This window comes from Oryctolagus cuniculus, chromosome 21 (genome assembly GCF_964237555.1).
Source record: "Oryctolagus cuniculus chromosome 21, mOryCun1.1, whole genome shotgun sequence".
Taxonomy (NCBI): domain Eukaryota; kingdom Metazoa; phylum Chordata; class Mammalia; order Lagomorpha; family Leporidae; genus Oryctolagus; species Oryctolagus cuniculus.
Window position 1 is genome coordinate 30,937,955 of NC_091452.1, and position 22,116 is coordinate 30,960,070.

Genomic DNA, 22,116 nt, shown 5'->3' on the forward strand with positions numbered 1-22,116 from the left:
AGTCCCTGAGCCGGAAGTGGCCCATGTGGGCCGGGAATCTTGCAGAGCAGCATTTGGGGTGGGGGAAGTAGGAGTGGGGCCTAGTACCACTCATCCCCACGGCCAAGGAAACTAGCCTGAGCCTGCTGCGTGGCCCCGGACTCCTGTTGCATCTGAATTCGTGTTGTCAGCAGGCCTCGTTCCCTCAGCGTCCCTGTAGAGTGTGGGGCGTGTCTGCTCTGCTAGAATCAGGGGCTCACATCAGGAGATGGCTCTAGGCGACACCTGGATGAGCAGGCTGAGTTGTGATGAGGTGTTTGTATGTGTGGTTATTTTACGTTTGCGACAGGAGACTCAGTGGCTTCTGTTGGGCACTGCTGTGATGTGAGCAGCGGGAGCTCCTCCACGTGAGGAGCAGTGGGCTCTGCACAGGGTCCCATCATCTGAAGGGAGTTGGCCACCACCCCATGTCCCCTCCTCCAGGGGACCTGCGCGGAGCCAGGGAACACACGGTGACTCCAGGGGTCCTCAGGCCCCTCAAGTGGGGGAAAAGCCCTTCTCTTTGCTGTCACACTGTCACTAAAGCCTTTCCGGCTCTTGCCTGCTTCTTCGTTCGCACCTTCGGGTACTGGAACGTGATGAAAGCCACACGAGCTTCACCCGTTTCCTCTGCCCCTGCCGCAGCTGAGATGCTGTCAGTGGTTCAGGAAGCCACTCAGCCAGTTCAGTCACTGGGGCAGTGGTTAAGGATCCTCGGCCTGTGGGAGGTGCCTCTGTTGTTTCGCTTACTGCCTTTTCTGTTCTTGGCACTCAGGATGCTCAGATGCCCAGAGCTCGTCTTGGTCTTGGTTTTCTGTAGCCATCCCCTGTCTCAGGGAGATTTCTGTTCTCACCTTCACTTTGTTTCAGTTGCTTTCAGAATGTTAGGGACTCAGCCATCATGTAAGTCCCCTTGCTCCTCATTCTACTACTGGGGATGGAGTGGGAAGGGGTGGAGGCTGCTCAAGGTCCCAGAGGGAGAGCAGGGTAGAGGCTGGGTGGCAGAGGTCCTGGTTGCCCATGCTTTTGGTGGGTGAGTGATGACGGCAGGCTGTGCTCGTGCAGGAGGAGGGAAGGTGATACCTGCCAAGGGTCTCTCTGTCACTTCTGCTACAACACCTTGCAGGGGACCCCTTGTACTTTTTTTTTTTTTTTTTGGAGATTTATTTATTTATTTGAAAGGTGGAGTTATAGAGGCACAGAGAAAGAAAGTCTTCCATCTGCTGGTTTACTCTCCAAATCCTGCAGTGGCCGGCACTGGGCTGATCCGAAGCCAGGAGCCAGGAGCTCCTTCTGGGTCCCACATGGATGCAGGGACCCAAGGACTTGGGCCATCTTCTACTGCTTTCCCAGGCCATAGCAGAGAGCTGTTTTGGAAGTGGAGCAGCCCATACTCACACCGGCACCCATATGGGATGCCAGCACTGCAGGTGGCAGTTTTACCCACTATGCCACAGCACCAGCCCCAACCCCCTGTACTTTCCACCAGAGCTGTTCAGTGGGTAAGCCTCTCTGCCAGGAAGCAGAGACCAAGAGCCCATCTGTTGGAGTGGTTACTGAGTGCTGTGGGGTGCTGTCTTGTAGTGCCCTGTAGCTCCCCTCCATGAGGCAGGTCTTCTTAGCCCTGTGCCACAGCTGAGAGACGTGGCTGATGATGGTCATGGCATTAGTGAATGACAGAGCCGGGCTTTGACCTGGTAATGGCAGCTGAGTTTCCCTGGTGTCTGCCTGCCCGCCAAGCTGTTGTGTTGTGCTGTCAGAGCAGTGATGGGTTTTGCTGATGCTTTTTGTCTCATGACAGGTTCGATTCCTGGGCAGGCATGGCCTTGGCTCGGGCCAGCCGCATTCAGGACAAGCTGAACTCCAATGAGCTGAAGAGCGACGGGCCCATCTGGAAGCACGCCACGCCTGTCCTGAACTGCTTCCGGCGGGCCCTGGAGATCGATAGCTCCAACCTGTCCCTGTGGATTGAGTACGGCACCATGTCCTACGCCTTGCACTCATTTGCCTCTCGCCAGCTGAAGCAGTGGCGAGCCGAGCTGCCCCCTGAGCTCGTGCAGCAGGTGAGGAGGGTGCTGGGAGGGACCTGCCATCCTCCTGTGTCACTGCAGTGCCCTCAGCTCAGCCTAGCTCTTTCCTATCTGTTCTTTGTTCCTGTCCTCACACCCCTGCTGGGGGCTCACAAACGATTCCCCCGATGAGACTCAAGCTGTACCGCAGTCAGTGACGGCTTGGTCCCTGGTCCTTGCACACTTGGTCCAGTGCAGGGAAGGTCAGGGCCAGGTTATTGTGTGCTGACTGGTCAGCCATCCATTTTAAGGTAGTCGAGAGGCGGTGAACGGTGTTCACCTCTTCCCTCTTCCCTCAAAGAAACTTGGGTCTTTATAAAAAGTCTTCTGGGGGTTTTTGAAGCCCTGTTTGGTGGGCGTTCCCCTGTGCAGGAAGCTGGGTCTGGCCCAAGGTCTCTGTTGAGCATGGCATGTTTGACTCCTGGAGACAGAGCTAGGGGAGCCATGCAGATCTGTGGTAGGCCAGTGCAGCAGGGGGATGGCTGGAGGGGCAATCATCTGCATGATGATGGCGTTGTTGTCAGGGTCTGGGTGTTGAGAGGACTACATGACACTCGTACCACAGTCATGCAGCTGTTGTCCTCTGAGAGCCTCTCTGGGTAGGTTTTGATCATCGTGCCCAGGACCTCTCTGCCCCCAGGGCCCTGGAGAGCAAGGATACGGAGCCCCTGCATTCTTCCTTGGGCTCGTGATGCCTCCCACCTCCTAGCATAGAGCTAAGTAGTGGGAAGCCCTGTCCTGCTCAGAGGTAACAGTTCTTTGCTGCTTTTTTCTGATTAAAAGTGATGTGTGCTTAGTGTAAAAACTGCAACAATGTTCAAAAGCGTCACGCCCAGAGATAGCTGCTTTTACAAGATGGTGACATCCCTGTTCACCAACACACACGTAAGAGAGCGGCTGCTGTTTGAGGATGGGCAGCACTGGGAAGTGGTTGTAAGTGAATCTACTTAAGGCGAGACTAAACTATTGTGTAAATAGTGAGTAATATGTGTAATTGATACATCTCAAAGAACATTAAGAGTAATCAAAATAACTCCTAAATCTCTTATTGCTAGGACTTTGATGTCCAGTTCCTCAAACAAAGAATGTTGAAGTTTGGTTGGTTCTTGAGGGTTCTTGGAGAATTTAATTTTCCAACAGTTTTTTTTGTTTTTTGGTGTTTGTTTTTTTTTTTTTTTTTTTTTTTTTTTTTAATTTTTCATCTGCTTAAAAGGCCAACAGAGAGAGAAAGATTTTCTATCTGCTGATTTGCTCCTCAAATGCCCAGGGCTGGACCAGGCTGAAGTTGAAAGCCTGAAACTGCACCTGAGCCGCCCCCGTAGGTGTCAGGCGCCCAAGTCCTTGAGCCATCACTTACTGGACGGGAAGCAGAGTTGCTGAGACCTGAAACAGTACTCCAGTATAGGATGCAGTCATCGCCAGCAGCGGCTTAACCTGCCCCACCACAAGCTGGCCCCACTGACCGATTTATGATAAAATGATAGGACTTTTTAAAAGATTCATTCGTTTATTTGAAAGATACAATGGCAGAGAGGAAGAGACAGAGATCATCCATCCACTGGTTCACTCCTCAAATGCCCACAACAGCCAGGGCTAGGCCAGGCTGAAGCCGGGAGCCAAGAACTCTACTTGGGTTTCCCACATGGGGGGCAGGGACCCGAGTACTTGAGCCATTATCTGCTGCCTCCCAGCTGCATCAGCAGGAGGCTGGAGCAGAGGCATGGAGTAGCTGGGACATGAACCAACACGCCGATGCGGGACGCGGGCATCACAAGTGGCAGCCGTAACCTGGTGCTCCACCATGGCCGCTTCTGATGACATTCTCGCAGCATGAATTTACAAAAATACTCCAGGGCTGTATCCTCTTGCCCTGGATTCCCCCAGTGCTGTGCTCATTATCCTAGCAGACTAGATCTGAAAATCAGTGGAGACTGACTAAAAGAAAAAAAAGTGATGAAATTGACACATTGATGAAAATGCGAATGGCAAAGGCCCTGTTCACTGCTGACAAAAAGCGATGCCAAGTGAGTGGCGAGCCCAAACCATAACCATTTCACACTGTGGTGGTCGCCGTGGAGTGATTCTGGAAGCCTTCCTTGCATTCACTGCCCTGGGCTCCTCTGAGGCTTTTCCCGTGAGGCCCTGCTAGGCATCGGTGTGCTGTGGGATGTCTTGATAAAACCGTAAGAAGACTGAACTCTGTCTCAGCACGTTTCACAATCTGCGTGTCGCTCACACTTGATGCGGACAAGCAGGAGGCATGACTGTGCCTCACCGTGGGCTGTTCCAAAGTCTGCTGCAGTGGCCTTGCCTTCTTCCTGTGAGCTCTGAGCCCAAGAGGGTGATCTCAGAGTTCCAGGCTCAAGGTTTCTGCACCTTGGACCCAAGGTTTTTCCTTCCTCAGAGCCCAAATTTCATGAACCCTGTAGGTCAGTGAGCATGCTGGCACCTGGCTGGGCAAGAGAACCTTTTGAGTGGATGGGAGGCTTGTCACAAGGCTTGTCAGGGACCCACAGTCAGAAACTGTGCATTCGATTTCTAGAGTGGGGACAGGCAGTGACACCAGTGTCAAAAGTGGAGGGGCTGGCGCTGTGGCTCACTTGGTTAATCCTCCGCCTGCGGCCTCGGCATCCCATGTGGGTTCCGGGTTCTAGTCCCGGTTGCTCCTCTTCCAGTCCAGCTCTCTGCTGTGGCCTGAGAAGGCAGTGGAAGATGGCCCAGGTGCTTGGGTGCCTGCACCCGCAGGGGAGACCAGGAAGAGGCTCCTGACTTCGGATGGGCGCAGCGCCAGCTGTAGCGGCCATGTGGGGGGTGAACCAACAGAGGGAAGACCTCTCTCTCTGTCTCTCTCTCTCATTGTCTGTAACTCTACCTGTCAAATAAATAAATAAATTAATTAATTAAAAAAGGGCCAACACCGCGGCTCACTAAGCTAATCCTCCGCCTTGCAGCGCCGGCACACCGGGTTCTAGTCCCGGTCGGGGCGCTGAATTCTGTCCCGCCAGCTCTCTACTGTGGCCAGGGAGTGCAGTGGAAGATGGCCCAAGTACTTGGGCCCTGCACCCCATGGGAGACCAGGAGAAGTACCTGGCTCCTGCCATCGGATCAGCACGGTGCACTGGCTGCAACGTGCCGGCCGCGGCGGCCATTGGAAGGTGAACCAATGGCAAAGGAAGACCTTTCTCTCTGTCTCTCTCTCTCACTGTCCACGCTGCCTGTCAAAAAAAAAAAAAAAGAAGTGGAGGGAGTGGTCACTGCTGACAAAAGGCAGGTGCCAAGCCCTGAAAGAACAGAGAAGAGATGTGCCTACATGGCCCTCACCTGAAAACTGCTTCATTTAAAAATGATTCTTCAGGGGCCGGTGTTGTGGCACAGTGGGTTAAAGCCCTGGCCTGGAACTCTGGCATCCCATATGGGCACTGGTTCTAGTCCCAGCTGCTCCTCTTCCAATCCAGCTCTATGCTATGGCCTGGAAAAGCAGTGGAAGATGGTCCAGGTCCTTGGGCCCCTGCACCCATGTGGGAGACCCAGAGGAAGCTCCTGGCTCCTGGCTTCGGATCGGCACAGCTCTAGCCTTGCGACCATCTGAGGAGTGAACCAGTGGATGGAAGACCTTTCTCTGTGTCTCTGCCTCTCTCTGTAACTCTGTCTATCAAATAAATAAAATAAATCTTTAAAAAAAAATGATTCTTCAGGGATGTTGGGAATTCTCTGTCTCTTAAATAAATCTATAAAAATAATTTAAAAGTAGGGCAGACATTTAGTGTAGTGATTGGGTTCAGGTCCTGATTTTCCTCCTAATGCCAGCTTCCTGCCAGTGTGTGCCCTGAGAGGCAGTAGATGACGGCCCAAGTAGTTGGGTCTCTGCCATCCTGGATGGAGTTTTTTGCTGGCTTTGGCCTGGCCCAGCCCTGGCTATTGCAGGCAGTTAGAGAGTAACCAGTGGATAAATCTCTCTCTCTCTCTCAAAAAAAAAAAAAAATAAATAAATGAATAAACAAAATGTTAATGACATTTCAGTTATCCAAGGGGCACACTCTTCTTTACAACAATTACAGTATTAAGGGTATAGTAAAAATCCCTCAGGCTGCTCTCCCCTTGGCCCTGCCTCAGAGGGACTCCCACTTAGACTGCACTTTCTGCACTTGCAGAGCAAAGCCATGATTTAGCTGTTGGCTTTGTGGTTCAGCCTAAACACTGCCGCACTGTGTGTGCTGTTCTTCCTTTCGCACACAGCACCGTGTTGGTGAGCTCTACCAGGTTTGATTCCTGTGGATGGAACTGCTGTCATCCCTCTCCAAGTTGGAAAGTCTCTTAGAAGCTGACCCTCTGTCCTACCTGTTTCTGTCCTTCCAAGGGTGAGCAGGAGGCTGGAGGCACGTGCTGTGAGTGCAGACCCCAAATCCGAGGGTCTTAGATGGGGCCCAGCAATCTGCCCCTATATGTATACTCAGTGTCCTTTTTTTTTTTTTAAGATTTATTTATTTATTTATTTGAAAGGCAGAGATACAGAGAAAGGAGAAGCAGAGAGAGAGATTTTATTTATTTATTTGGAAGTCAGAGTTACATAAAGAGAGGAGAGGCGGGGGGCAGAGGGAGTCTTCCATCCGCTGGTTCACTCCCCAATTGGCCGCAGCCACCGGAGCTGTGCCAATCTGAAGCCAGTAGCCAGGAGCTTCTTCCAGGTCTCCCAAGTGGGTGCAGGGGCCCAAGGAGTTGGGCCATCTTCTGCTGCTTTTCCAGGCCATAGCAGGGAGCTGGATTGGAAGTGGAGCAGCCAGGACTCAAACCGGCACCCATATGGGATGCCGTCACAGCGCTGGTCCCAAGATCGATCTTCATCCTCTGGTTCACTCCCCAAATGGCTGCAATGGCTGAGACTGGGCCAGGCCGAAGCCAGGAGCCCAGAACTGCTTCCGGGTCTCCCATGTGGGTGGCAGGGACCCAAAGATTTGGGCCATCTTCTGCTGCTTTCCCAGGCCCATTAGCAGGGAGCCGGATGGGAAGTGGAGCAGCCGGGGCTTGAACCAGCACCCATATGGGATGTCAGCTTCACCTTCTACACCCCAGTACCAGCCCCTCCGTGTCCTTCTTTATTGGTATGGAGGGAGGGGGAATCCTGTTGAACCTCAGAGGTGCATCCCCTGTGGAGCTAGGTGCTGCTGCTGGGTGCACGTCCTCGCCAGCCCTGCTCACTCAGCCTACTGAGAGGACGAGAGGGCAGGGCACTCACTGCGCACTTGGAGGCACACCCCAGAAGGGATGCTTTAAGTCCCCACTGCTCAGACCGCCCCTGGCCTCGGTCCTCCTCTTTCCCACTGCAGGCGCAGGTCCCCTTCCTGCAGCCGCACGGATCCCAGTTGGGATCCTTAGAGAGGGTCCCTAGGTGCTTTTCTGTAAACTCATGAATTGTGTCCTGAGCTGCAGGGAAAGGTAGAGGATAGAACCGTGGAATTAACGTAAAGTGACCCAAGTTTAAGGCCAGCCCTGTGCCTCACTGGGTGTGTGCTTTTGAGAAATCCCCCAGGCCTTTGCACTCCTCTGAGCGTCACCAGCTGTGGAGCAGAGGCAGCGGTTCTGGCTCCTGTGGTTGTGAGAGGAATGTAGGTTTGTGGTCCTGTCAGCAGGCTGAGAAAGCGATCCCTGGGCAGCTTCAGGCCTCGCACCTGAGGCCGACTGGGCTGGTGGTGTCTTTGCAGATGGAGGGCCGGCGTGACAGCATGCTGGAGACTGCCAGGCACTGTTTCACATCAGCAGCACGCTGCGAGGGCGACGGCGATGAGGAGGAGTGGCTCATCCACTACATGCTGGGCAAGGTGGCTGAGAAGCAGCAGCAGCCACCCGCGGTGTACCTGCTGCACTACCGGCAGGCCAGCCACTACCTGCATGAGGAAGCAGCCCGCTACCCCAAGAAGATCCACTACCACAACCCGCCGGAGCTGGCCATGGAGGCCCTGGAGGTGATGTCATTCTGGCCCAGGGTGGGGAGGCAGGGCAGGTGTGCGCTGGTCTCTGAGGCACCAGTGACTCCCCAGGAACCTCCTGGGGTTTCTCCATGGTCAGCAGATTTGTGTGCATTTAAATTAAACAGCCTTTCCTCTGTTTTTCTAAGGGATGCTTGCCATCTTCTCTGGGAGAGCATTTTGTTCTTTTTGCTCAGAAGAAAATCTCTTCATGAGCACACACAGGTTCTGAGAGCTTGGCCTTGATGGCAGGGCAGTGCAGCACACACACACCCCTCCCCCAGTGCCTAGGGCGTGACTGACGGAGGCATTTTGGAGACCACGAATTGAGGACTTGGGTAGGAACCTGGACGTGCTTGCTTTGGTCCAGGACTCAGCTTCCCAGGGCCCTGAGTACTTTAGCTTCAACCTCTCTTGGGCTGTGTGTCCAGTCCTCTGCTGGTCTCGTCTGCCCTGGCATTTGAGCAGAACTCATTGCTTGCTGAACCTTTTTCTGCCTCTACATATTTTTTTTTCTGATTATAATATTAGCATGTTTGGTTTTGTGTTTGTGTGTGTGTGTGTGTGTGTGTTTTAAAGAGATTCAAACAGTTCAAGATTGTATAAAACATGGGAGTCCCAGTGATCCTAGTGCCTCCCCCAGTACTGGCTCACAGCCGCTGGAGTACATCCGGGTCTCTGCTCTTACTGTATAGCTAGGTGGTAACGCTTCCTTACCACTTTGCAGCCTGCCTTGTCACTGGACACAATGTAGTGGAAGGCGTGGAGAGCTTCCCTGCCTGTCCTCCTGCCCTGCTGTCTGGTTGGGCATTTGGTTATTAGCACAGCACCTTCTCCTGGTGGGCTTAGCAGCCTCCTCACTTCTTGCCGTGCCAGGGCCTGCACATTGCATGTCCCGCACTTCCTGTGAGCACTGAGTGTTTCCCAGGGCTTTAAAGTTCAAAGGTGGAATTGTGAATTGTGGGGTTGCTTCCCATTTTAACCAATGACATCTCGTTGCACTGATTGATGAGCATGTGTTTTCCCTCAACCGTGCCTCTTTTTAATATTTGTGAATCTTGGGAGCAAACAAAAATATCTCATTTTTACAGATTTGCCTGTTGAGATGGTTCACACGGAGTGGCTCGCAGTGGCTGTGTGGGGCCGTAGCCCTGGGGTTCGTAGTGAAGTGTGGAAGTGCGGTTTCCTGGGGAACACATCCCGCAGCAGCTTGGCTGCTAGCTCTCACAGGTCCGCCCTGTCTCAGTGCTTTCCTGCTGTCCATTCAGGGCTGTGGGCCTTGGAGGCACCCAGCTTCGAGGAGAAGCCTGGGGCCCAGAGAAGAGGTGTGACTGCCCGGGGTCACCAGCAGGAGGACTAGAAAGTTGAGCCAGATCCTACTGAGCCCACGCCTCCCACTTGGCCCCTCTGGACAGCACCGGCCCTGCATGCCATGTACAGTGCTGCAGCCCTCAAGATGATGTGGACTCTGTTCCCACCACGGCTTCTTTTCCTTGAAGTTTTGGTCTCTACTACTGCCTGGTTAATGGTCAGCTGACTGAAAGGAGAGCAGGCAGGCACAGTTCGTTTCAGGGTACCCCACTCCATGCAGCCAACGTAGCCACGTGACTTGGAGTCAGTGGGTGCGTTCATGCATGTATCTTGCTTTGAAACTGACATTTCTCTGAAGAACTTAACCTTACCCTGGTGTGAATTCTCTGCTCTGGCAACTTCGTTCAGAATACCACAGCTGCCACTCATGAAGTTTGCCAGTTGAACACTGCCCTGCTCCACCTGGGCCACCTGGGTGTATGTAGGTGCCTCAGGCAGTTTCCTTCACCTGAAAAGGGAGTTGCTCTGCCACTGTTTCTGAGGCCCGTGAGTAGGCTAAAGGTGGAAGGGCTCTGGGTGTAAGCCCCCACTGTCCTGGATGCCCACTGAGAGTGGACCTGGACCAGCAGGCATCCCACCTGGGGGCAAACCACTTCGGCTGAGAGGAGGCCGGCTAGACAGAGCCTGCAGTGCTGGCAGTTCTTAGCCCTATGGCTCCCACCTTGCCCTCCATTGTGAGCCTGCACCACAGCTGGAAACCACATCAGACCCACACTTGGGCAGGAAGGTCAGGCCAAGTCACCTGCCAAGGTGTCTACGTGTGGTGTAGCATTTGCTTGGGGGCAGTAGAGGACAGGAGACAGGACAGACGGGGTTTAGCCTCGCCCTGGGCTTTCCTGGCCATGGGGCAACTCACTTGACCCATTTGAGATGTGGTGAGGACTCAAGGAAATAGAGGAAAGCACGGGGCCCAACCAGTGCCGCATGCTGCCTGCTCACCCTCCCCGTACCCTCCGGGCAGAGGTTCCGAGGGGCGCCTGGTGCTGCCCGGGGGCTGGGTCACAGTCAGAAAGCCGACCTAGTCCTCACTTGCAACCGCCCACAGTGCAGTGGGAGACAAGGGAGGGGGGTGGAGCTTGCTTTCTATGGGTGACAGGAGAGGGGTACTGAGAGGGCAGGGGCGCCATGCCAGGAGGTGGTGCCCCATGAACAGTGCTCTGTCCCTCACCACCACAGGCCTGGGTTCCTGGGTAAATAAATAGTTAGGCTGTCCATTTTAGAGCTGGTTTTGAATTAGTTATAGGTTGGCTGGCTTAAAAGCTAACGAAACAGGCAGTGAGTGATGGCCTGTTGCCTCAGTCAGGGCATTGTTTCCAGCCTTGCTGACTGGCATGTGGAACAATCTGTGTCCTAGGTGTACTTCCGGCTGCACGCTTCCATCCTGAAGCTCCTGGGGAAGCCTGACTCTGGGGTTGGTGCGGAGGTCCTGGTCACCTTTATGAAGGAGGCTGCAGAAGGACCCTTTGCCAGGGGCGAGGAGAAGAACACCCCCAAAGCTTCGGAAAAGTGAGTGGCAGTCCCTGCTGACTGCAGTGTGGTGTTCGGAGGGACTCCTGGAGGCTGAGACCCTCTGGGAAGCCCCAGGTGCTGGGTTGAGGTGCCCTCTGTTGAATCTGGGAAGGAGAAGGTAAAGGTGCAGGCCCCAGTCCCTCACCCTGTGGTGACATCTAAAGCTGCTCTCCACCCCCACCCCACCCCACAATCCCCACCCCAGGGAGTCCTGGACAGAAGCTGATGTCTTCCCTTGGTCTCCCCTGGGGCCTGGCTCTATTCTGGGCACAGCACTGGGGCAAACCAGGTTTTACTCAGTGGACTCCTACCCCTTGCTTCTTCTCCAGGGCCTCTCCCAAGGTGGGGACCTCTGAGGCCTGGTCTGCCGCCCATTCTCCCAAGACGCAGTGGCAGCGTGGGCTCCTGTGGTGCCAGAGAGCATGGGGAGGCTGGGGCCCTGCTATGCTCCACTCTGGGCCTGGCACTGACCCCAGGCCTGCCTCTGGACGTTAGTCACTTTGCAGCCCAGGCTTCTTTCACTCTGGCAATTGCCTCCTGAAGCTTTGGCTCAGCTGACCTCATCTTTGGGGCCCCTGCCTGGCTGGGCACTGTGCCCTCTTAGCCAACTGTCAGTGAGACCTGCCCCCAGGCTCTGTCCCCAAAGGCCACCTGCTCACAACCAGTCTAGGTGATGTTTGCTGCTGGCAGGTGGTGCCCAGCTTTGCCTGGGTCGTACCCCTCAGTGTGTGGGACAGATGGCACGCTAACAGCAGGTCAGGGTGTGGCTCGTCGTACTCAGGAGTCACAGATTTGCATTTTTACCTGTGGGACAATGAAGTTGTCTTCCATTGATCCTAAGTCTGTCTTTTATAATATTGAGATCTACGAATAATACACAAATGTATTCTACTTACAGAAAACTCAGGCAGGGGCTGGCATTATGGCACAGCAGGTTAAGTTACTGCCTGGGACTCCAGCATCCCCTGTGAGCACTGGGTGGAATCCTGGCTGTTCTGTTTCCAGTCCAGCTCCCTGGTAATATGCCTGGTAAAGCAGAAGTAGATGACCTAAGTACTTGGGCCCCTGCCATCCATGTGGGAGACCTCAGTGGAACTCCAGGCTCCTGGCTTCAGCCTGTCCTAGCTTTGGCTGTTGCATCATTTGAGGAGTGAAGCAGCAGATGCAAGACCTCTCTCTCTCTCTCTCTCTCTCTCTCTCTCTCTCTCTATCTCTCACTGCCTTTAAAATAAATAAATAAATCTTTAAAACCAGAAGAAAAGGAAATTCAGGCAGTATGTAAATATAGAGACTAAAATAGTATAAACCTCTCTCTTCCAAAGTTAACCATGATTCACAGTTTGATTTCTGAAATTGTTTTCTATGCATTTACACACACTTATGTGCACACATACCATTGTAGGATTTCTTTTATTTATTTATTTTTAAAGATTGATTTATTAATTTGAAAGAGTTAGAGATCTTCCATCCATGTTTGGAGTTCATTCCTCAAATGGCTGCAACGGCTGAGTCTGGGACAGGCCAAAGCCAGGAACTCCATCTGGGTCCCCCACATGGGTGGCAGGGGCCCAAGTACTTGGGTCGTCTTATGCTGCTTTCCCAGATGTGTTAGTCAGGAGCCAGATAGGAAGTAGAGCAGACAAGACTTGAATCAGCGCACACATGGGATTGTGGGATGCTGGCATCACAGGCAGCGGCCTTACCTGGTATGTCACGACACTGGCTTTATCTTTTACTTTGTAAGAATGAACTACCAAAGGTGTTGTTATAGAGTTTGCTTTTTCCTGAAACAGTGGGTCTGGGACACATCCCATGGAGATGATACCCTGTTCACCCATTCTTTCTATTGGCTACTTCTGATTCCACAGTGTGGATATAACGTAACCATTCTTGGGGGCATTTAGACCTCCCTCTTCCCTCCCTCCCTACTTTCTATTTATTTAGTTATTTATGATTTGTGAGTGGGAGAAAGAGATCTTCCATCTGCTGGTTCACGGGGGCCACAACAGCCAGGACTGGGCCAGGCCAAAGCTAGGAACTTGAAACTTCATCCAAGGCCCACACATGGGTGGCAGGGGCCCATGTACCTTCATTTGCTGCTTTCCCAGGTGCATTAACAGGAAGTTGGGTCAGCTGTCCAGCACTTCGATATTGGACACCATCGTTGCAAGTGGCAGCTTAGCCCACTATGCCACAGTGCCAGCCCCACGTGAGCTGTTTCTGATTTGTTTGCTTAGCCGTGTTGCAGCAGATATCCTTGCATATGTATGAGCCTGCAGTAAACCCACCCACCTGCCAGGGGTCAGCCCAGTCAGACCGTCACCCACAAGGGCCCTGGCTTGGAGTGGAGAGTGCTGGAGTACTTCTGAGGAAAGGCTCATCAGCTCCCCGCTTCAGCCTCCTCGGGACCCAGGACCCCCAAACACCTGAAAAACCAGGAAGATTGGGTAGCATCCAGCTAGGGACTAGTGCCCGTGTGGGTGCCGTGAGACCTGTTCCTCCCAGGATTCTGTAACACCTGCCAGATGGGGCCAGGATTGCTCAAGGTGCATGCGGGCAGTAGGCCCTGGGAAGGGTTCTCACCCTCATCAACACACACCATGTCAGCATGAGGTGGAGACTCTGACCTGCGCCTCAACCCTCTGTCCCCACAGGGAGAAAGCCTGCCTGGTGGACGAGGACTCCCACTCTTCAGCTGGGACACTGCCGGGCCCCGGAGCCTCCCTCCCCTCCTCCTCTGGCCCAGGTCTGACATCCCCACCTTACACAGCCACTCCGATTGACCACGATTACGTCAAATGTAAAAAACCCCACCAGCAGGCGACGCCGGACGGTACAGTCCCTGTTCTCCCTACTGCCAGCCTAGGGCGGCACGCCAATCATGGGGCGGGTGCTCGGGCGACCTTGTTTTGTCGCTTTGTTTTGGTGAGGGGGGGTGCTGGGTCTGGGGTGACACGGGCAATGTTGCGGCTGTTCATTAACCTCATGGACTCACGGTGATTCTTGTGCTTCCAAAGACACGCACAGGGTCGCCACCTGCCAGCCTGCCCACCTGGCAGCCAGGGGCCTTGCTGCTTTGAGCCTGCATTTCCCCACCCGCCACAATGGGGCTGCTGGTGTGAAGTGGCCTGTGCAGTCGGCTTTGCTGCTTGCTGTTCTCAGCACATTGGTGTGGTCCTGTGCTCCTGGTGGTCATGGGAAGTCTGTGACTAGTGCTAAACCTGTCACCCTGGGAATCCAAATTGTTGATGGAATCACCTGGGACCACGTGCAAGGCTGTTCCATGTGGGATGGGGCAGGTGGCGACCGTTCTACCACATTCCTTACTAACCGTAGGAGGCTTGCATGCTGGCCTGTAGCTTGAGTTCCTCATGTTTTCCTCTCCACAGTGATAAGCTGGTGACAAGGTGCTTGCTGGGGGGAGCCAAGTGGCGGACTAGAGGGGCACTGAAGTGGAGCCTGGGAAGGCAGTGACAGTGCTGGAAGACAGCTGAGCCTCACTCACGTGTCACTCATCTCATCTGGGCCGCAGGGGAGACAGGCTTCACTCGGCTTGTCCCAGGGTGATAGGATGCCCCCGGCTGGGTGGGATTGCCCCAGGGCTGTGCCTCCTGCTGTGTGGCCCTTACAGAGTGGCTCCTCGGAGAGGGAATGGGCCCTCTGCGGCTTGATGGTAGCCTTGAAGTGGGGACCCAGCACTCGGCTGGCTACAAGGTACCGGGGGGCCATGTTACCTTGGCTCCAGTGCCCAAGTTCCGGGAGAGCCGAGGGGCAGGGGTTGAGAGCAGCTTTAGAGACAAACTGGTGAAGGGCATGTCAGTCCTCTGGGGGCGGGGTTTGGTGATGCCCTGATTGCGCAGAGGTTACAGCATCCCCACCTTGGTTTGGTTTTTGTCTGCAGAGTGTGTGGTGAGAGGGGCTGAAGGTCTGAGTGTGTGTGCTGTTGTGTCTCCGTCACTCCTGACCACAGCTTGGAGTCCTAACCCCCAGTCCTGCTAGTGGCACCACCCCCTGCCCTCAGGTGATGATGCCACCTGACATTGCCTAAGGAAGGTCATGGCCCCCTCCTTAGTTAGCTCAGATTAAACGGCAAGTCACCACGTTCCAATGTGAGAACACTGAGGAAACACGTTGGCAGTAAATCCCTTCTCTGGGGATTTGTTTCTGCTGGGTACTTCCTGTTAAGACTCAGCACCGTGCTGGAGTTTGCAGGGGAGAGGACTGCCTTTCACAGTTGTCTGTGTGCTTGTGCCCCCCAGCCCTGCGGGCTCCTGCTGAGCTTGGCCCGCAGATGCCAGTGGGCTTGGCCGTCAGCCCGCAAGGCTGGGCACGCCTCCTCTGGGAGTGACACCACCTGACACCAGCTGCCCAGCTGTCCTGTGCTGGCCCAAGAATGTGCTTAAAGCTAGGGGGCCACTGCAGAGTGCTTACGGGGTGGCTGCCATGCATGACGGAGTCTGGGTATTGACAGAATCCCTCTTTGTTCTGCACGTTTGCAGAAGGAACCATAGACATCAACTTAAATATAATTTCAGTCTTTGAACTTTTTAAAATACTTGTTTAAAAAAGTTTTCCAAGTATCCTTGTCAGTGATGTGGAGCCTTTGGCATCCTGTGGCGCCCCCCACCCAGTCCTAGCCCTGGGGCACAGTGAAGCCCAACCCTGGCCATGCTATCTGCTCTGCTCGGCCTGGCTGCCCGGTGTTTTCAGACCCTCAGCCTCCTCACCTCTGAGAGAGAGCAGTGGCTACGGCAGGAAAACGTGGGGCCCGGAGATAGTTGCGTTGTAGAGTGCCGATGCAGCCCCTTCGCAGCTGCACTGGTGCCGAGTGAGGGGGCCCAGCTCCTGGCAAAAGCCACAGATTGTTGTGCCAGAGGATTTGTTGATGGCCACCAGTGCCACACTGCCCACGTCTGCTCCTGCTTCCCACCTAGGCCTGGGAGAGGAATCTGGCTCACACTCCACTCAGCTCTTCTGAGACCAGCTGCAGGTCTCCTGTGGGAGGACATGGGCATCGGTGCTCACAGGAGGCCACAGCCAAGCCCTCCCATCACAGGGAGGGTGCCCAGTGCCTCTAGCTGTGGTGTAGCTGAGGAAAAACAGGCGTGGAAAGGTTCAGGGACCCCTCACTCTAGCCAGGCAGGGAGACCAGGGCAGGGTGGACCTTGGAGTCACAGGGATCGGAGTTCCAGTCCTGGTTCCATTGCTTATATGCTTAGCAATCTTGTCGAGGGCCTTCACTTCTCTGAGTGTCAGTTTTCTCACCTGTAGAATGGGGCTATTTCCTCCATCAGTGTTAAACAGGAGTGATGGTTAGGATGAGGTTCCCTCTCCACTTTAATATGCCTGCCATTGTGTCAAAATCAGAAAGGCAGTGGAGCCAATTCTGATTGGGTGCAAGATAATTTTGAAATAAAACTTGACATTTGGAAATAGCTGCTTCAGGACCCAGGTTTACTCTCTGAACTTCTCTCACTAGCTTCGTGCCACCCACACCAAGGCTGGAAGCTTCCTGCAGCCCTCCCACCACTCTGATGAAAAGCCCTAGAGTTGGCCCCTCAGCTTACTCTGAGACACCACTGCAGCCAGGTGTCAAAGCCAGCCTTAGCAGGGCAGCCAGGAGGGTGCTCACGGCTGACCTGAGGAGGGGGCTGGCCAAGCTGAGAGACAGAACGAGCCAAGTCCTGGGCTGCTGCTGCTGGCAGCCCTGCGTGACTTCCTCCCACCTCACCAGCTTCTCCCTCCATCTGTCTCTTGAAGGTTATCCTCAGTGCTGCCATCTGTACTGTGGACGCTTCCTGAGCAGAAACAAAAGGGATGGGAGAAGCATGTTGTCACGGTCAAGGGGCTCCCAACTCATTTTTATGCAGGTGCAAACAGCACACAGCCTTTTTGAACAAAATCTCTGCCCTCCCCCCCAGTGTTGGTGTGTGGCGTATGTGAGGGCATATATGTGTGTGTGTGCACGTGTGCATGTGAGCAGTTAGACTCCACCAAATAGTGCTGGGTACTTGGCTCTGTGCTCAGCTCGGGGCAAGGGCCTACAGGGCAGTAACACATCTCCGTCTTCACAGCAGCCCGCAGGCTTGCTCTTGTCCTTGCCTCCCTGGGAGGAAGCTGAACACTCGCCCAGGGCTGCCCACCAGTTGTGGCAAAGCTGAGAGAGGGGCATGAGTCTCCTTCCACACAGGCCAGGGGTGAGGCTAATGCTAGGAAGGTCCCGGGCCTGGCCATCCTGGCAGAGAGAAACCACATCTGTATGCACTTCCCTCCACTGAGGGCCCTGGGAGCAGGGCCGTTAGGGAACAGTTTGGTCTTTGGCCTGGCTTGGTTCACCCGGCCTTTGGGAATATGCCTGTATGGCTCTGTGGATTGACTGAGACCCTCACTGCCTACCTGTCATGCTCCAGGTGACCTCAGAATGCCAGAGCCAGAAAGGGCCTTAGAGGTCAGAGGTCTTGCCCTGTGGGCAACCTGGGGATAGGCCTTCTGTCAGTTTCTTTGATGAGCCTGTGTCCTGTTGGTGCCGTGCCAGCTGCACAGGGCAGCCAAAGAGCCTGAGACAGGTCTTAGTAAGGGGGGCAGGTGCCAGTGAGTCAGTTCTGCAGCTGAGGGCTGAGGTGCAGCCGAAGTCAGCACTGCAAAGGTGAAGTTCGCCCATCCCAGAGGGCACTGAGCTGGCCGCCTGTTGGGCAGGAGGCCTTTCTGAGGAACGAGGCCTTAGCAGGACTTGAGGGAGGTGTTGGTGTTTGCTGAGGAGGCTGGAGGAGAACAAGAGAGGGAGCCTCAGGCTGGTGTCCATGTTGCCGGCCCCGTTGACGGTACGGACAGAGCTGCCGAGGTGCCGCCGAGGTGCCTTGGGCACTGGGTTGTCGTGTGTGGACCTTCCTGGAGGCCCTCTCACAGCCATCCATCCTCACCACCATGCTGTCGCCGTGTGTGTCGTGTGCCATCTGTGCTCATCCTCGCCCGCGTGCCCCACGCTGCCTCCACCAATATTGCCCGTGCTGCCCCTAACCCTGACCACACTCTGTCCTCCAGGCTTTGTCTGTGTGCTTGCACCTGTCACGGCTTGCTTCAGGGAACAGCAGGCCGCGTGTTCAGCCCTCAGTCCGGCTCCCTGCTTCCCCTGTGCCCAGGAGCACCTCCACCCTGCTGGTCCTGTGATTTGGACGGTGCATGTTGGATGTGCTTCGCTTCTGCTGCTGGCCAGTCTCCAGTGTGGCCAGAGGCAGAGGCAGTGGTGGCCTCGCTCCCACTGCACTGCCACCTGCCTGGCAGGCGGCCCAGTGCTGTATTTCCATTGCTTTGCTCTTTCTTGCTTTCAAAAACTTACAAAGGCAGCAGACTTCAGGATGCCGAAATCTCTGTACAAGGACGAATATGTGACAGTGCAAACTGTGTGCAGTGACCAGGGCCCTCAGGTGGGCCTTGCGTGCGTAGACCGCAGCAGCCAGGCAGCCGAGGGCACCACCCCGGCTCCGCTCAGCAGCCTCCCTTCCTAGGGCCGGGGGTGGTCGGGTTCTGGTAGGAAGTGTTCTGGAAGCAGATCCACAGGACGCAGACCCCGAGGGGAGCTCAGGTTGTCCTGCTTGATCCCTCAGTGCCGGTGGGACTGGGGAGGCTGTCAGAGGCCAGAGCGCTGCACCTCCTTTGCTCTCCCCTCCTCTAGAACCTGTTTGGAAGCCTCTCGAGGCCAGAGCCTGCAGTGTGCGGGGCCCTGATCCCTGCTGCCAGAGTGCTCTGTGTGGGTGTCCAGGTGCTGTCCCAGGACAGTGCCAGGAGCTGGCAGGAGGGAACAAGCTCTGAGGTTTGGTAGTTTGGGAGGCCTTCCTGGAAGAGGCAGGTCCCAGAGAGGCCTGCAGGACCATTTAGAGTGAGGGACTGTAGGCACAAAGACACGGAGGCCAGAGAGTCCTCCTGCAGTGACCAGGGTAGGTGAAAGAGACTTTCAGGAAGAACCTGGGAGAGCACCTTTAGAGCCTCAGTGGTGAGGGGCTGTTTCCTGCAGGCAGAGGGGAGAGTGATGGGGCCACAGGGCCTCTCTCTCTGGGCTCTAAGGCTGGCAGATTTTCCCCATCACCCTCTAGAGAGCCTCCCCGCCCCCGCCCCTCCCCAGAAGCTCACCAGGTGGCTATGAAGCACCATCTAAGTCAGGAGGGGCCTGTGCACCTGCCGCTTTGTAGGAAATTGTTAAAACCTCAAGGGGTCCCAAGAAGGGCAACAGTGCGCTCTCAGCACGCCGGGGCCTCCAGGGAGTGGGCTCTGCCCAGTCAGCCCTCACCTGCGAGCCCTGTGGAGAAGGTGCAGAGGGCGAAGCCCGGCCCCTTACTGCTGCCCCATTGCCTCCCTGCTGCCTGCCTGTGTCTGCCTCTCTCAGGGGCCCGGGCTTTGGGAATCTCTTCTCCTTGGCATCTGTCCAGTCTCCTCAGAGCTGTACCCCACACAGCCAGTCCTGCTCCCGGTGGACCTGGCCTTTCCTGGTAGACTGGCTGACAGGGACCCACTGGAGCAGACTTTGTCCAGTTGAAAAATTTCTCAAATTATTCATTCCACCTAGGTTTACAGTTCCTAAAATCCTGTTGTTTTCTAGTTCACCCCATATCTGTGATCTCAGGGTGCACCAGTTAGCGTGGCTGCCACGTCCTTGTCCCCACGCTTCATTGACCAGAGCTGATGGAATAAACAGCTGTGAGCTGCTTCCAGTCTTACTGCTGGAACAGTAGAGAAAACACGTTTAAGGAGACACCAGAAGCTCGTGCCCTGTGACGCCCGAGCCCTTTTAGGCTGGCCTGGAGATCCCGGGAACGTCAAGGGATTTGAGCCGAGTCAGACCTTAACAAAGAAAGACTGAAAAGAGCATCTGCTCTCAGACCGAGTGCAGCCTTTCCGTCCCCAGCCAGCGCCACATCCCTCTGCAGGGCCAGCTCTCACCCCTTTGCAGCTGGCCCTGCGGCCGCGCCCTGGAAGTGAAGGCTGCTGGGCCTGGAGGCAGCTGGTTTTATCCGCAGTTGGCGGGCAGCTGCTGTCCCCTAGGATTTGGGCGGGGGGGGGGGGGGGGGGAACGGCCCACAGGCAGGGACCTGGAGCCTTCCAGTGATTAACAGTCAAAGAATCAAATATTTATCATTTGCCACAAATATTAATTAGCACAAGCAGATTTTTGTGTGGGAAGGTTTTTAAAAGAATGTTGGAAAAAAGGGCAGGGCCAGCCTGGGGCCTGCTTGCTGGCAACTGTCTTCTTTCTTGTTGACTTCCAGGCAGCTCTTTAAAGAAATCTGCTCTCAGCAGCCAGGCTGGGGTGGTCCTTGGGGGTCCCATTCAGCATGCCTGTTTCCCTGGGAGGCCCTCCCCCACCCAACCCTCTGGGAAGTTTGAGCAGCGTTGGCTCCCCCATGTCAAATCCGCTTTCTTTCCATCTGGCTCTTACTCCATCTCAGGATGAGGGAGCCCAGAAAACGCCCATGCCAGGCCTCTCCTGCAGAGCCTCCGTGAGGTGTCTGCTGCAGGATGATGGCCAGTGCCACCTGCATCTGCCAGGTCAGGCAGGAGAGCAGAGGGCTTCTGCCACCAGGCTTGGCATCCGTAGTCTGCGCTGTCAGCAGAGCCACCTGAGCCTGTGGGTGCTCAACACAGGCCATCTGCACACAGAGTTATGCATCAGCCCGTTACACCCTTGGCCATAGGACCCCACATAAGGTCTGTCATACCCAGGCATGCTTCATGGAAGAGGTGAGATGGGAGCCAGGCCTGGAACCTCCACTCACAGCTGCCTGTCAGGCCCACAATCCCCTTTCACACACCCAGATCACCTGTGTCCCTTATCGGTGCACACAGGCAGTGGGAGGGCCGTGCCCAGTGAGACCAGGCTGAATTCAGCTGTCCTGTGCGCCTCCGGGCGGGGGCTGCTTGCCCGAAGGCATGTGGCTGACAGGTGGGGCTCTCTCCCCAAGGGAAGCTTTTGGCCCTGCCCTCGCAGAAGTTTCCCCTGTTCCCGGCCTTCTGGGGTGCCCTGGCCCACCCTTGGCTGTGTGCCTGGTGACGTGAGAAATGACGCTGCTGGGAGAGGACATGGGCAGCGGCGGCCTTCCCTCCCCTCCTGCCTCACCGCGAGACTCCCCAGAGCAGGGGCTTCCACTTCAGGAAGGGGGGCTGCTTCAGCTCGGCCAGCTCCCCAGGAGCTGTTTCTCAGCACTGCGTCCCTGCTGTCCGCCCTGCCCTGTCTCGTCTGGCCCCAGAGCTGTTCTGCCTTGCTCCCAGCAAATTTTCCCTGCCCTCCGTCTGTGTGTGTGTGTGTCAGTCTGTGTGTGGCCTCCCTGAGAAGCTGCACTAGAGAGAAGGGATGAGGACATGCCATCTTCCCAGCTAGATAGAATGAGGTTTTTCATCTGCTGGTTCACTCCCCAGATGACCACAACAGCCAGGAGTAAACTAGGCCAAAACCAGGAGCCAGGAGCTTCTTCCAGGGCTCCCACATGGGCGCAGGGGCCCAAGCACTTGGACCATCTTCCACTGCTTTCCCCGGTGCATTAGCAGGAGCTGGATCAGAGGTGGAACAGCCAGGACTCAAACTGGTGCCATATAGGATGCTGGGGCTGCCGCTGGTTGCCCCGATAGAGCCATCGTTTGTTTGTTTTGACAGGTAGAGTTAGTGAGAAAGAGAGAAAGGTCTTCCTTCCGTTGGTTCACTCCCTAATGGCTGCCACGGCCGGCGCTGCGCTGATCCAAAGCCAGGAGCCAGGTGCTTCTCCTGGTCTCCCATGGGGTGCAGGGCCCAAGGACCTGGGCCATCCTCCACTGCACTCCTGGGCCACAGCAGAGAGCTGGACTGGAAGAGGAGCAACCGGGACAGAATCCAGCACCCCAGCCAGGACTAGAACCTGGGGTGTCGGCGCCACAGGCGGAGGATTAGCCTAGTGAGCCGTGGCGCCAGCTATAGAGCCGTTCTTTAAGAGCTTTTCCATTCACCTCTTTTGCTGTATTGATGGAAGAAACAAAACTTGGCTTTCTTTCACTCTGATTGGCTTATTGTGTGAACTCTTGGGTTGCTTGTGGGTGTTTAAAATCAGGGTCATTTCAAATAAGCTTATGCCAACCCTTTCAGATACACAAGACCTGAAAGAAGCAGAGAGATTGTGAGCCCTGGGCCTTGAGTCCCCTTTGGTAGCTGCCATTTGAAGAGATGC

The 22,116-nt window shown here is 55.2% G+C and overlaps 1 protein-coding gene across 5 annotated transcripts in view; it reads left to right on the forward strand.

The window, feature by feature from the left end:
* The window catches only part of CABIN1 (calcineurin binding protein 1), a 135,788-nt gene that overhangs the window by 53,912 nt on the left and 59,760 nt on the right, over positions 1-22,116 (forward strand). For 4 of the 5 annotated variants that reach the window (XM_051837084.2, XM_051837087.2, XM_051837085.2 and 1 more), the window contains exons 23-26: positions 1,820-2,081; positions 7,787-8,047; positions 10,776-10,927; positions 13,585-13,763. In XM_051837084.2, the coding sequence (XP_051693044.2) occupies positions 1,820-2,081; positions 7,787-8,047; positions 10,776-10,927; positions 13,585-13,763 (854 nt within the window). The remainder of the gene's footprint in view (positions 1-1,819; positions 2,082-7,786; positions 8,048-10,775; positions 10,928-13,584; positions 13,764-22,116) is intronic. The other variant, XM_051837088.2, reaches the window with a different exon arrangement.